Source organism: Oncorhynchus kisutch, linkage group LG5 (assembly GCF_002021735.2).
Source record: "Oncorhynchus kisutch isolate 150728-3 linkage group LG5, Okis_V2, whole genome shotgun sequence".
NCBI classification, from domain to species: Eukaryota; Metazoa; Chordata; class Actinopteri; order Salmoniformes; family Salmonidae; genus Oncorhynchus; species Oncorhynchus kisutch.
Window position 1 is genome coordinate 56204531 of NC_034178.2, and position 13239 is coordinate 56217769.

A 13239-nucleotide genomic window follows, 5' to 3' on the forward strand; every position below is an offset into this window, starting at 1 on the left:
GCTTTAAAACAACACTAGATTTTTAGTAGGCAATGCTAATAGGCGTTAATAATCAGTGAGAATGGAACGCTGAAACTGGAATAGAACTTTTCCGTGCAACAATGTCTCTTCACCCAACCTGGGACAGGAGCTCCTCAACAGGAAGCTGACGATGGTAGGAACAGTAGGAAAAAACAAGCCAGAGCTCCCACCTTAGCTGTTGAATACACAGAACAGGCCTATCAATCCCTGACACAGCTGACACATCCCTAGTGTCCTACATGCCAAAGAAAGGCAAAAATGTGGTACTCATGAGTACACTGCATAAGAATGGGAGATTCTGTGGGCAGGAACATAAAAAAAAGAAATAATGGATTACAATGCCACAACAGGAGGGGTGGACAGTTTAGACAAGCTGGTGACTGGCTACAGCTGCAAAAGAAGAGCCCTACACTGGCCCACTTGTGATATTCTTCAACATTTTGGAATTTTTTTACATTTCGGCGTACAATGCGTTTGTCATCTGGGTGGCGTTGAACACAGATTTGAATAGAGGGAAGGTCCAGAGTAGATGGCTCTTTCTCGAGGAGCTGGGCAAGGCATTGGTAAGACCTCAAATCCAGAGGAGGCAACATAGCCAAAGAACCCCAGCAGCCATCGTGAGGAAGGTTCAGGAGGAGGATGCTGGTGCCCCATCCACCCGACCCACAGAACCAACAACTCCAATACCTGAAGTAAGTATGAGTGTTGTTGTTGCATGTGTGTGTCTGACACTCCTACCTTAGCCTGCTGTAACTATATATATAGTATATACTACTATAGTATATATATACTACTATAGTATATATATACTCATATATATATATATATATGAGTGAGTGAGTGAGATGTTAGTGAAATTCCGGAACTATGTGTTTTCATAATTCTAGATTGCAACCGGTAGCAACAAGAAGCGCTGCCATGTGTGTGGACCCAAGAAGGACAAAAAGACACAGTACACATAATTGATATGTCAACTAAGTTTTTTTACATATATCCATTAGACCCGCGAATATTGGGTGAATAACAAAAACATGATCACCACACGGGTTAAGGAAAGAAGAAGACATTTGAGGTGATTAAGACAAGCTAGCTGCTCTTCTACAGTTCATTGGTGCTGTCTCAGAAACCACTGTGAGAGAAAATGTAGGCATGTAGATGTTACATCCAATAGTCATTTCAAACAGACTGGGTGCAATGTTTCTCTAGGTCCCTGGGCAGGGATGATGTTCACTGGTGTCTCAGACGGTTAGCTAATAACACTGATTTAGTCCATTGCTAGTTGTAATTTAAGCAGTCCCCAAATGAGGAAGGACCCGAGCTTGCCAGTCCCTGGCAAAAATGAGGTTGAGAAACACTAGTGTAGACTGCTTCTTCCCGGAACACTTGATGTATGTACAAATACCCATCGGCAATGATTGCTTTAATCCATCCTGTCGAGCTACCACCAAAACTGCCTAGAGACTTCTCTGAACAAAATACACAATAGCATTTTATGTTTTAATAATTAAAAAATAACACAATTTATTTACATAAATTACAAGAAAGCACAAACTGGTTCACCGAAGTCTACATTAAAACATTGTCCTTTATACTGATAGTAGGCTAGTTTTTAATCATCACTATGGTTCATCTCATATCATTCAAATGTAGTTTAAAAACAAGGGGTAAAATTAATTCAATAAGTGTTATGTATTAATAATATTCTAGTCAAAAAGAAAAATTATATTTTGATATCGCATTCACAGCACTGTAAGGACAAGATAAGATCAACCTTTTGTTATGACACCATGATCGCTTCACATGAACCACCTCATTCATAAGACTGATTCTCTGTACTGACAGCAAGGCATACAGCAGTGCATTCAACAACGAGTCTATCTTGAAACCAAGTCAAATCAATCACATACTGTTAAATCTATACAAAAATGCTTTACAGTCCTACATTACGGCACACTCCTAAGTATAGTCACATTATTTAGCTTTCACAGTTAAGTGCATCCTGGCCTCCCTCTGTCCGAATGGACAGACTCTACTGGTCTCTACTGTAAATGGGACTTAGATATGACAGCAGCCTTGTTGTACGAGAGGGGATGAAATTGTGATTTGTGTTGTTCTCAGGACAGAGGAATGATACAAGCAGCTCAACCTTCTTCACAAAGAGGACGTAGTGGAGTCTACTACCTCACGACCATTACAGACTGTTGTTACCGCTGTTGTTACCGCTGTTGGCACACTGGTAGAGGCTGATGCTGGAAAAGAACCAGAATAGAGGGTAACATATTTTCAAGAAAATACCAAATTAACAGACTAGTTATAAAGTGTAGGTATTTCACATTGATTAAAGCAAAAAAATATTGAACCAAGGGATCTGTTTTTGAGAGAATTTTGTGGTGTTCTACTTTTCCATAGGCCTATAGTATGGCAAAAACAACAGACTCATCACACAGGGTTTACAACAGGTATCAACGATGAAGCAAAATGCTTACTTGCAAGTTCCCTCAACAGTGCAGTATAAATATCAATATAATCTGAACATAATGAAATAGCAGTAGATGTGCAGTATGTTTCAGTTGATGGCTCACCAAAAATGACTGAAATATTTAGCTGATTGTACGATTTATATGTGATGACAAAAATAAATGTTGATGGTTGTTTACAAAAAGCTAAAACCCCATTTACCAGTGATAGAGACGTTACCTTTCCAGCAGCTAGAGCTGGGGTCAGACGCCGATGCTGATTTGACCGTGGCCCCAAAACGGTTGGCAGCCACTCTCAGCGTTGTCACGTTCTTCTGGGGCTGGAATAGGATGATGTGGACCTTAGGAGCAAAGAGACAGCCCAGTACCACCGATCCACTCAGACTGACAGAGATGCACATGGTGGTTGTCTGAACCTGTATGGGGCAGAGGGAGAGAGAGGAGGTTGGGTTAGAGTGAACGGGACACATTGGACATTTTGAGGCAGCCCAGCCAGCACCACAGAGCCACTCGGACTGACAGGACTAGCACTAGATGAAATCAATAGCCTTGAGTTTGAGAGAAGCAAGAGAACGGGAAGGAGAAAGCAGGAGAGAGCGAGGAAAACTAGAAAATGCATGTTATTTCCTACTAACTTTGCTTAGAAATATTTTGTGGAGAGAAAATGTACTTGATACGATTGTGATGTGTTGTTGTCTCACCTAGTTATCTTAAAATGAATTCTGAATTCACTAATTTCAAGTTACTCTGGATAAGAGCGTCTGCTAAATGACTAAAATGTAATGTAAATATTGCTGGAAGCACTGGCTGAAATAATGAATGTCCATCTGGGAGACTCCAGGTTCATCACAATTGAATGAACAAGGCAGCTTGTTTTTCATGTGAGAATATCTCTGCAATGTTTTATCTAAACCATATTTAAAATGCAGGAAGCCCAGCCCAACTGCTGGTATTTTTAATGGCACACAAACAGAGATGAAAGCATCAAGGTTTCTGTTGCAGAGCCAAAAATGTGTCTACCACAGCTCCAACATGAACACTAATCATCTATATTCAATATGTACACATTATTATACTGTTCATTCGTTCAGTCTGTCACTCCTTTCACAACCCTTTCTCAAATGTTTCTCTTTCAACTCAGGTATTGCTAGTGTTGACATTTATTTTTCTTAAAGGTTTTTTGCTAGTAGATGGATAAAGCACCGTTGAGATAAGGAGATGTCCTGGGGAAGCTCATAATGCATGGCCAATGTTATTCTACCCCTTACTCTCTCCCAGTGGCACACCAACAGAATCCGGACAGGCATTACACTAGACTAGATTCAGCCTTGGGTCACAGTTATAATACACCCTGGACTAAACTGTTTTGTCCGTTTTATACACATTGTCTCTCTTTTATCTTGCTTACATGGCAACAAAGGCTTCATAGGCCTGACGCAAGGTGGTTAAAGCCCTATGTGGGCCTTGAAGCTATTCATCATGCCCAAACGTATGTGGACACCCCTTCAAATGAGTGGATTCGGCTATTTCATCCACATCCGTTTCTGACAGGTGTATAAAATCGAGCACCCAGCCATGCAATCTCCTTAACCAAACAATGGCAGTAGAATGGTCCGCACGGAATATCTCAGTGACTTTCAAAGTGGCACCGTCATAGGACACCAGCTTTCCAACAAGTCCGTTCGTTAAATTTCTGCCCTGCTAGAGCTGCCCCAGTCAACTGTAAGTGCTGTTATTGTGAAGTGGAAATGTTTAGGAGCAACAACGGCTCAGCCGTGAAGTGGTAGGCCACACAAGCTCACAGAACAGGACTGCCGAGTACTGAAGCGCGTAGCACTGTCACGCCTTGGTCTTAGTATTTTGTGTTTTCTTTAATTATTTGGTCAGGCCAGGGTGTGACATGGGTTATTGTGGTGTGTTTTTGTCTTAGGGGTTTTGTGGGGTGTCTAAGTAGTCTAGGGCTGCCTGAGGCGGTTCTCAATCAGAGTCAGGTGATTATCGTTGTCTCTGATTGGGAACCATATTTAGGCAGCCATATTCTGTGAGTGTTTTCGTGGGTGATTGTTCCTGTCTTTGTGTTTGCACCAGATAGGGCTGTTTCGGTTTTCATTATTTCATTTCGTTAGTTTTGTAGTTTCTGTTGTATACGTTTTCCTTCATTAAAATATATCATGAATCATCATCACGCTGCATTTTGGTCCGATCCTTGTTCTACCTCTTCCTCATAGGAGGAGATAGAAGAGAGCCGTTACAAGCACGTAAAAATTGCCTGTTCTCGGTGGCAACAGTCATTGCCGAGTTCCAAACTGCCTTTGGAAGCAACGTCAGCACAAGAACTGTTCGTTGGGAGCTTCGTGAAATGGGTTTCCATGGCCGAGCAGCTGCACACAAGCCTAAGATCACCATACACAATGCCAAGCATCAGCTGGAGTGGTGTAAAGCTCGCCGCCATTGGACTCTTTGTGATAGAGTGAATCACACTTCCCCATCTGGCAGTCCGACAAACTAATCTGTGTTTGGCGGATGCCAGAAGAATGCTATCTTGCCCGAATGCCTAGTGCCATCTGTAAAGTTTGGGGTCGGAGGAATAATGGTTTGGTGCTGTTTTGCATGGTTTGGGCTAGGCCACTTAGTTCCAGTGAAGGGAAATCTTAATGGTACAGCATACAATGACATTCTAGACAATCTGTGCTTCCATCTTTGTGGCAACAGTTTGGGGAAGGCCCTTTTCTGTTTCAGCATGACAATGCCCCCATGCACAAAGCGAGGTCCATACAGAAATAGTTTGTCGTGATCGGTGTGGGAGCACTTGACTGGCCTGCACAGAGCCCTGACCTAAACCCCATCGAACACCTTTGGGATGAATTGGAATGCTGACTGCGAGCCAGGCCTAATCGTCCAACATCAGTGCCCGACATCACTAATTCTGTTGTGGCTGAATGGAAGCAAGTCCCCGCAGCAATGTTCCAACATCTAGTGGAAAGCCTTCCCAGAAGAGTGGAGGCTGTTATAGCAGCAAATGGGGGACCAACTACACATTAATGCCCATGATTTTGGAATGAGATGTTCGACAAGCAGGTGTGCACATACTTTTGGCCATGTAGTGTATATTTGTATACAGATATATACAGTACAGTAAATAATATGATAATGATGTGGTGTCATATAGGGCTCATCATCTGGGTGTTTATTTGTTTAACAGTAAAAAAAAAATGTGGATGCTAAGCTTGTCTGTTGATGACTATCAATAATCTTAGACAATCTAAGCATTAGGCCCTGAAAAGCCCAGCTCCCATCCCTCCATCCCTCTATTCCCTCCTTCAAACTGATCTAAGCTGAGAACAGAAAACTAAGCTGCAGCAGTATTAGATTAGTCTTCCTATCTAAATGCCATTTTAGTAGAGGGATGCTAAGAACAAGAGTCTTCCAATCAAAGACAGTGTAGTTTGAAGATAAAACTGCTTGTCCAATAGAAACCTCAGATCACGCTTGTTGGCGATGATGAGATGGCGACGTTGGCAAGCTAAGCTCATGGGTAGAAACAAGTCATCAGTCTAACAGGCATCTCACGCCGAACTGTGCATGTGCAGGCCTTCAAATCAAAGGTCATTCGATTTATAAAGATGTTTTGGACAAAAATGAAAATGTGTCAGTTTGTCCCTTTCACATGGTTGGAGTAATATGTTCAACTACTTAAGACATTGGCTCGAATCTAGGTTGTGCCTTTAGATTTCCAGAACATTAACAACTAAGGAATAATTTTCACTTCTCTCTGACTTCTCAAACTGGTCTGTTTGGTCTTTTTCGCAAGCTTTCCCGGAAGTCTCGCGATCTTGCGCCTCTGGTTTAAGAAACTCTGTGTTCCAACTAAATGCCCAATTACAGTGCCTTGCAAAGGTATTCATCCCCCTCGGCGTATTTCCTATTTTGATGCATTACAACCTGTAATTTAAATGGATTTTTATTTAGATATCATGTAATGGACACAAATACACAAAATAGTCCAAATTGGTGAAGTGAAATGAAAAAAATTACTTGTTTCATAAAATGTAATAAATAAATACATAAATAAAAAGTGGTGCGTGTATATGTATTCACCCCCTTTGCTTTGAAGCCCCGAAATAAGATCTGGTGCAACCAATTACCTTCAGAAGTCACATAATTTGTTAAATAAAGTCCACCTGTGTGTGTCACATGATCTGTCACATGATCTCAGTATATATACAACTGTTCTGAAAGGCCCCAGAGTCTGCAACACCACTAAGCAAGGGGCACAACCAAGCAAGCGGCACCATGAAGACCAAGGAGCTCTCCAAACAGGTCAGGGACAAAGTTGTGGAGAAGTACAGATCAGGGTTGAGTTATAAAAAAAACATCAGAATCTTTGAAAATCCCACAGAGCACGATTAAATCCATTATTTAAAAATGGAAAGAATATGGCACCACAACAAACCTGCCAAGAGAGGGCTGCCCACCAAAAGTCATGGACCAGGCAAGGAGGGCATTAGTCAGAGAGGCAACTAAGAGACCAAAGACAACCCTGAAGGAGCTGCAAAGCTCCACAGCGGAGATTGGAGTATCTGTCCATAGGACCACTTTAAGCCATACACTCCATAGAGCTGGGCTTTACGGAAGAGTGGCCAGAAAAAAAGCTATTGCTTAAAGAAAAATTAAGCAAACATGTGGGAGACTCCCCAAACATATGGAAGAAGGTACTCTGGTCAGATAAGACTAAAATTGAGCTTTTGGGCCATCAAGGAAAACTCTATGTCTGGTACAAACCCAACATATCTCATCACCCTGAGAACCCTATCCCCACAGTGAAGCATGGTGGTGGCAGCATCATGCTGTGGGGATGTTTTTCATATGCATGGCCTGGGAAAGAATTGAAGGAATGATGGATAGCACTAAATACAGGGAAATTCTTGAGGGAAACCTGTTTCAATCTTCCAGAAATGTGTGACTGGGACGGAGGTTCACCTTCCAGTAGGACAATGACCCTAAGCATACTGCTAAAGCAACATTCAAGTGATTTAAGGGTAAACATTTAAATGCCTTGGAATGGCCTAGTCAAAGCCCAGACCTCAATCCAATTGAGAATCTGAAATATGACTTAAAGATTGCTGTACACCAGCGGAACCCATCCAACTTGAAGAAGCTGGAGCAGTTTTGCCTTGAAGAATGGGCAAAAATCCCAGTGGCTAGATGTGCCAAGCTTATAGAGACATACCCCAAGAGACTTGCAGCTGTAATTGCTGCAAAAGGTGGCTCTACAAAGTATTGACTTTTGGAGAGGTGGTGAATAGTTATGTACGCTCAGGTTTTCTGCTTTTTTGTCTTATTTCTTGTTTGTCTCACAATAAAAAAATATTTTGCATCTTCAAAGTGGTAGGCGTGTTGTGTAAATCAAGTGATACAAAACCCCCCAAAATTCAATTATAATTCCAGGTTGTAAGGCAACAAAATAGGAAAAATGCTAGAGGGGTTGATTACTTTCACAAGCCACTGCAGAAGAGGGACGCTGGGAACAAGTCTTCCTTTCTAAATGCCTTATTAGAAAAGGGACATTGGGAACAAGATTCTTGCCCTGGTTGAATCTCCTGCACATTTCACTGTCGACATTAGAAAAGAGAAAAAGATAATTACTTTTCAAATCGTAATAAAAGGTATTACAATGGCAATACTGCAGTTTTAGATTAGATACAGAAAATAATTTGGAGAATGTCTTTGTCTTCTCAGTAACAGTCGATGCGACTACACAGACTGGGGTTTAACGCCCACATAATCAAGACTGGGTATCTCTATCTCCAGTGTCTTTGTTCTTGTCTTTAAAGCATCTCTACGACACATGAAAAGAAATACAGTCCTTTGATGAAACTCAGAGGAAGGTGATGATCAAAAGGAATGTATGCATGTCACCTAGATCCTTTGGTAAGCTATGACACATTCAAGGACTTATAGATTTGAAAAATAATGATCTGGGAGAAAAGACACCCACTGTCATTCATATCGTACTGACCCTTGTGTTGATAAGCACAATTAACTCCTTCTAGTCCCTCATTTCATTAGTTGGGGTTGCATAAATTACGGTAACTTTCCTAAAATTCCCAAGTTGTCCAAAATCCTGGTTAGAAGATTCTTGAACTCTGGCGGGAATAAGCAGGAAATCCGAAAACCTCCAACCAGGATTTCTGGAAAACCTGGACCTTTTGGAAAAGTTACCAGCATTTTTACAAACCTAATTGGAGTCTATTATTCCCACTCACCCTGTAGTCGCTGGCCGTTACGTAGAAGATGGGCTGGAAGGCCAGCCAGATGATACAGGTGGTGTACATGGTGAACCCAATGAACTTGGCCTCGTTGAAGTTCTCGGGGCACTTCCTGGTCTTGAAGGCATAGACCGTGCAGAGGACGATGAGGATGCAGTTGTAGGCCAGAGCAGCCAGCATGCTGGAGTCCTTGCTGTTGCACTTCAGGGTGACTATATCCCTCCTCTCGGGGCTCACCTCCATATAATTAAATAGAATAGAATAGTATTAGATATATTGAGTTGTGAACAGTATATTAATATAGGGAACTATTATATCTCTATGTTCTTGTGACAGGCGTCACTGTCATTGTGCTTGCTTAACAGTATAACTTCCGTCCCCACCTTGCAAACACACATGACTGCCCGCTTGACAACGCCTTATTACTCTATAGAAAAGCAAATTATTTGACAGCATGAGTGGAAACATTTCAGGCTGGGGGTTAGGAATCCAACTCTGTTACACCCACCTCCTTCCTGACGCCAGGCATCTCCACCAGGAGCCAGACCAAGGCCACCAGGAGCTGACAGGAGATCAGCCCACCACAGATAGCCACCTGGGAGGCCGGGCTGATGAACCTTGGTCGTGTGGCCCCGTCCTTCACCCCGCTGAAAATCCGCGCAATGCGGTTGGTCTTGGTGAGGAGCGCCGAGTAGCACACGGCAAAGGAGGTACCCAGGCCGAGTCGACGTAGGGTACACACAGCCGTGGAGGGCTTGGCGATGTAGATGAAGGTCATGCTGTAGCACATCAGGACCCCCAGCAGGAGAATGTAGGACAGCTCCCGCCCGCTGGCTTTGACCACTGGGGTGTCGTTGTGTTTGAAGAATAGGCCCACCACGGAGAGGGTACACAACATGCCCAGGCAGGAGATGGTGACCGGCCCAATAGCCCAGGCATCCTAAATACAATCAAGGTTTATTTGAAGTGTTATTTCACATGTATAAGTTGCAAAACACTTTACATATTTTTTTTAAAAGGGAAGAAAATAGCAGCAAAAGGAGGGAGAGGGAAAACAGTGACAGTACCTCCCAGCGGATGTACTCCTCTGGCAGGTCGAAACAGCCTGTCAGGTTGGCCTGAGGCCACTGTCCAAAGCTACAGGCTGCACAGGTGAACTCATCCAGCAGGTACTGGTAGGGCTGGCAGGGGGAAAGGGAAGTGTAATAGTCCCAAATAGATGGTTTGTAAATGTTCAGTTGTTGTTAAACTACAGTAAGGGAAAAAAGTCTTTGATCCCCTGCTGATTTTGTACGTTTGCCCACTGACAAAGAAATGATCAGTCTATAATTTTAATGGTAGGTTTATTTGAACAGTGCGAGACAGAATAACAACAAAAAAATCCAGAGAAACGCATGTCAAAAATGTTGCATTTTAATGAGGGAAATAAGTACTTGAACCCTCTACAAAACATGACTTAGTACTTGGTGGCAAAACCCTTGTTGGCAATCACAGAGGTCAGATGTTTCTTGTAGTTGGCCACCAGGTTTGCACACATCTCAGGAGGGATTTTGTCCCACTCCTCTTTGCAGATCTTCTCCAAGTCATTAAGGTTGAGGCTGACATTTGGCAACTCGAAAATTCAGCTCTCTCCACAGATTTTCTATGGGACTAAGGTCTGGAGACTGGCTAGGCCACTCCAGGACCATAATGTGCTTCTTATTGAGCCACTCCTTTGTTGCCTTGGCCGTGTTTTTTGGATTATTGTCATGCTGGAATACCCATCCACGACCCCTTTTCAATGCCCTGGCTGAGGGAAGGAGGTTCTCACCCAAGATTTGACGGTACATGGCCCCGTCCATCGCCCCTTTGATGCAGTGAAGTTGTCCTGTCCCCTTAGCAGAAAAACACCCCCAAAGCATAATGTTTCCACCTCCATGTTTGAAAGTGGGGATGGTGTTCTTGGGGTCATAGGCAGCATTCCTCCTCCTCCAAACACGGCAAGTCGAGTTGATGCCAAAGAGCTCCATTTTGGTCTCATCTGACCACAACACTTTCACCCAGTTGTCCTCTGAATCATTCAGATGTTCATTGGCAAACTTCAGACTGGCATGTATATGTGCTTTCTTGAGCAGAGGGACCTTGCCGGCGCTGCACGATTTCAGTCCTTCACGACGTAGTGTGTTACCAATTGTTTTCTTGGTGACTATGGTCCCAGCTGCCTTTAGATCATTGACAAGATCCTCCCGTGTAGTTCTGGGCTGATTCCTCACCGTTCTCACGATCATTGCAAATCCACGAGGTGAGATGTTGCATGGAGCCCCAGGCCAAGGGAGATTGACTGTTCTTTTGTGTTTCTTCCAATTGCGAATAATCGCACCAACTGTTGTCACCTTCTCACCAAGCTGCTTGGCGATGGTCTTGTAGCCCATTCCAGCCTTGTGTAGTTCTACAATCTTGTCCCTTGTCAACTAAACCTACCATTCAAATTATAGACTGATAATTTCTTTGTCAGTGGGCAAACGTATAAAATCAGCAGGGGATCAAATACTATTTTCCCTCACTGTAACTATCGACAATATTTGATGAGCGCCTTTGGAACATCTACATTTTAAAAATGGGCTGCATGGTGCGACTATAGGTTGATGATTTTAGAATGTCATATATGGGCTGCATGGTGCGACTATAGGTTTTTGATGATTTTAGAATGTCATATATGGGCTGCATGGTGCGACTATAGGTTTTTGATGATTTTAGAATGTCATACATGGGCTGCATGGTGCGACTATAGGTTTTTTATGATTTTAGAATGTCATATATGGGCTGCATGGTGCGACTATAGGTTTTTGATGATTTTAGAATGTCATACATGGGCTGCATGGTGCGACTATAGGTTGATGATTTTAGAATGTCATATATGGGCTGCATGGTGCGACTATAGGTTTTTGATGATTTTAGAATGTCATATATGGGCTGCATGGTGCGACTATAGGTTGATGATTTTAGAATGTCATACATGGGCTGCATGGTGCGACTATAGGTTTTTGATGATTTTAGAATGTCATATATGGGCTGCATGGTGCGACTATAGGTTTTTGATGATTTAGAATGTCATATATGGGCTGCATGGTGCGACTATATGTTTTTGATGATTTTAGAATGTCATAAATGGGCTGCATGGTGCGACTATAGGTTTTTGATGATTTTAGAATGTCATATATGGGCTGCATGGTGCGACTATAGGTTTTTGATGATTTTAGAATGTCATACATGGGCTGCATGGTGCGACTATAGGTTTTTGATGATTTTAGAATGTCATATATGGGCTGCATGGTGCGACTATAGGTTTTTGATGATTTAGAATGTCATATATGGGCTGCATGGTGCGACTATAGGTTTTTGATGATTTTAGAATGTCATATATGGGCTGCATGGTGCGACTATAGGTTTTTGATGATTTAGAATGTCATATATGGGCTGCATGGTGCGACTATAGGTTGATGATTTTAGAATGTCATACATGGGCTGCATGGTGCGACTATAGGTTTTTGATGATTTTAGAATGTCATATATGGGCTGCATGGTGCGACTATAGGTTGATGATTTTAGAATGTCATACATGGGCTGCATGGTGCGACTATAGGTTTTTGATGATTTTAGAATGTCATATATGGGCTGCATGGTGCGACTATAGGTTTTTGATGATTTAGAATGTCATATATGGGCTGCATGGTGCGACTATATGTTTTTGATGATTTTAGAATGTCATATATGGGCTGCATGGTGCGACTATAGGTTTTTGATGATTTTAGAATGTCATATATGGGCTGCATGGTGCGACTATAGGTTTTTGATGATTTTAGAATGTCATACATGGGCTGCATGGTGCGACTATAGGTTGATGATTTTAGAATGTCATACATGGGCTGCATGGTGCGACTATAGGTTTTTGATGATTTTAGAATGTCATATATGGGCTGCATGGTGCGACTATAGGTTTTTGATGATTTAGAATGTCATATATGGGCTGCATGGTGCGACTATAGGTTTTTGATGATTTTAGAATGTCATATATGGGCTGCATGGTGCGACTATAGGTTTTTGATGATTTAGAATGTCATATATGGGCTGCATGGTGCGACTATAGGTTGATGATTTTAGAATGTCATACATGGGCTGCATGGTGCGACTATAGGTTTTTGATGATTTTAGAATGTCATATATGGGCTGCATGGTGCGACTATAGGTTGATGATTTTAGAATGTCATACATGGGCTGCATGGTGCGACTATAGGTTTTTGATGATTTTAGAATGTCATATATGGGCTGCATGGTGCGACTATAGGTTTTTGATGATTTAGAATGTCATATATGGGCTGCATGGTGCGACTATATGTTTTTGATGATTTTAGAATGTCATATATGGGCTGCATGGTGCGACTATAGGTTTTTGATGATTTTAGAATGTCATATATGGGCTGCATGGTGCGACT

General features: G+C 42.3%; 1 protein-coding gene across 3 annotated transcripts in view; it reads right to left on the bottom strand.

The window, feature by feature from the left end:
- Positions 1-983: 983 nt before the first annotated feature.
- The window catches only part of LOC109891612 (metabotropic glutamate receptor 2), a 99415-nt gene continuing 87159 nt past the window's right edge, over positions 984-13239 (bottom strand). For 2 of the 3 annotated variants that reach the window (XM_031825463.1, XM_031825462.1), the window contains exons 8-12: positions 9835-9948; positions 9276-9707; positions 8765-9004; positions 2719-2914; positions 984-2270 (exon numbers count right to left, since the gene is read on the bottom strand). In XM_031825463.1, the coding sequence (XP_031681323.1) occupies positions 2173-2270; positions 2719-2914; positions 8765-9004; positions 9276-9707; positions 9835-9948 (1080 nt within the window). In that variant the 3' untranslated portion in view covers positions 984-2172. The remainder of the gene's footprint in view (positions 2271-2718; positions 2915-8764; positions 9005-9275; positions 9708-9834; positions 9949-13239) is intronic. The other variant, XM_031825464.1, reaches the window with a different exon arrangement.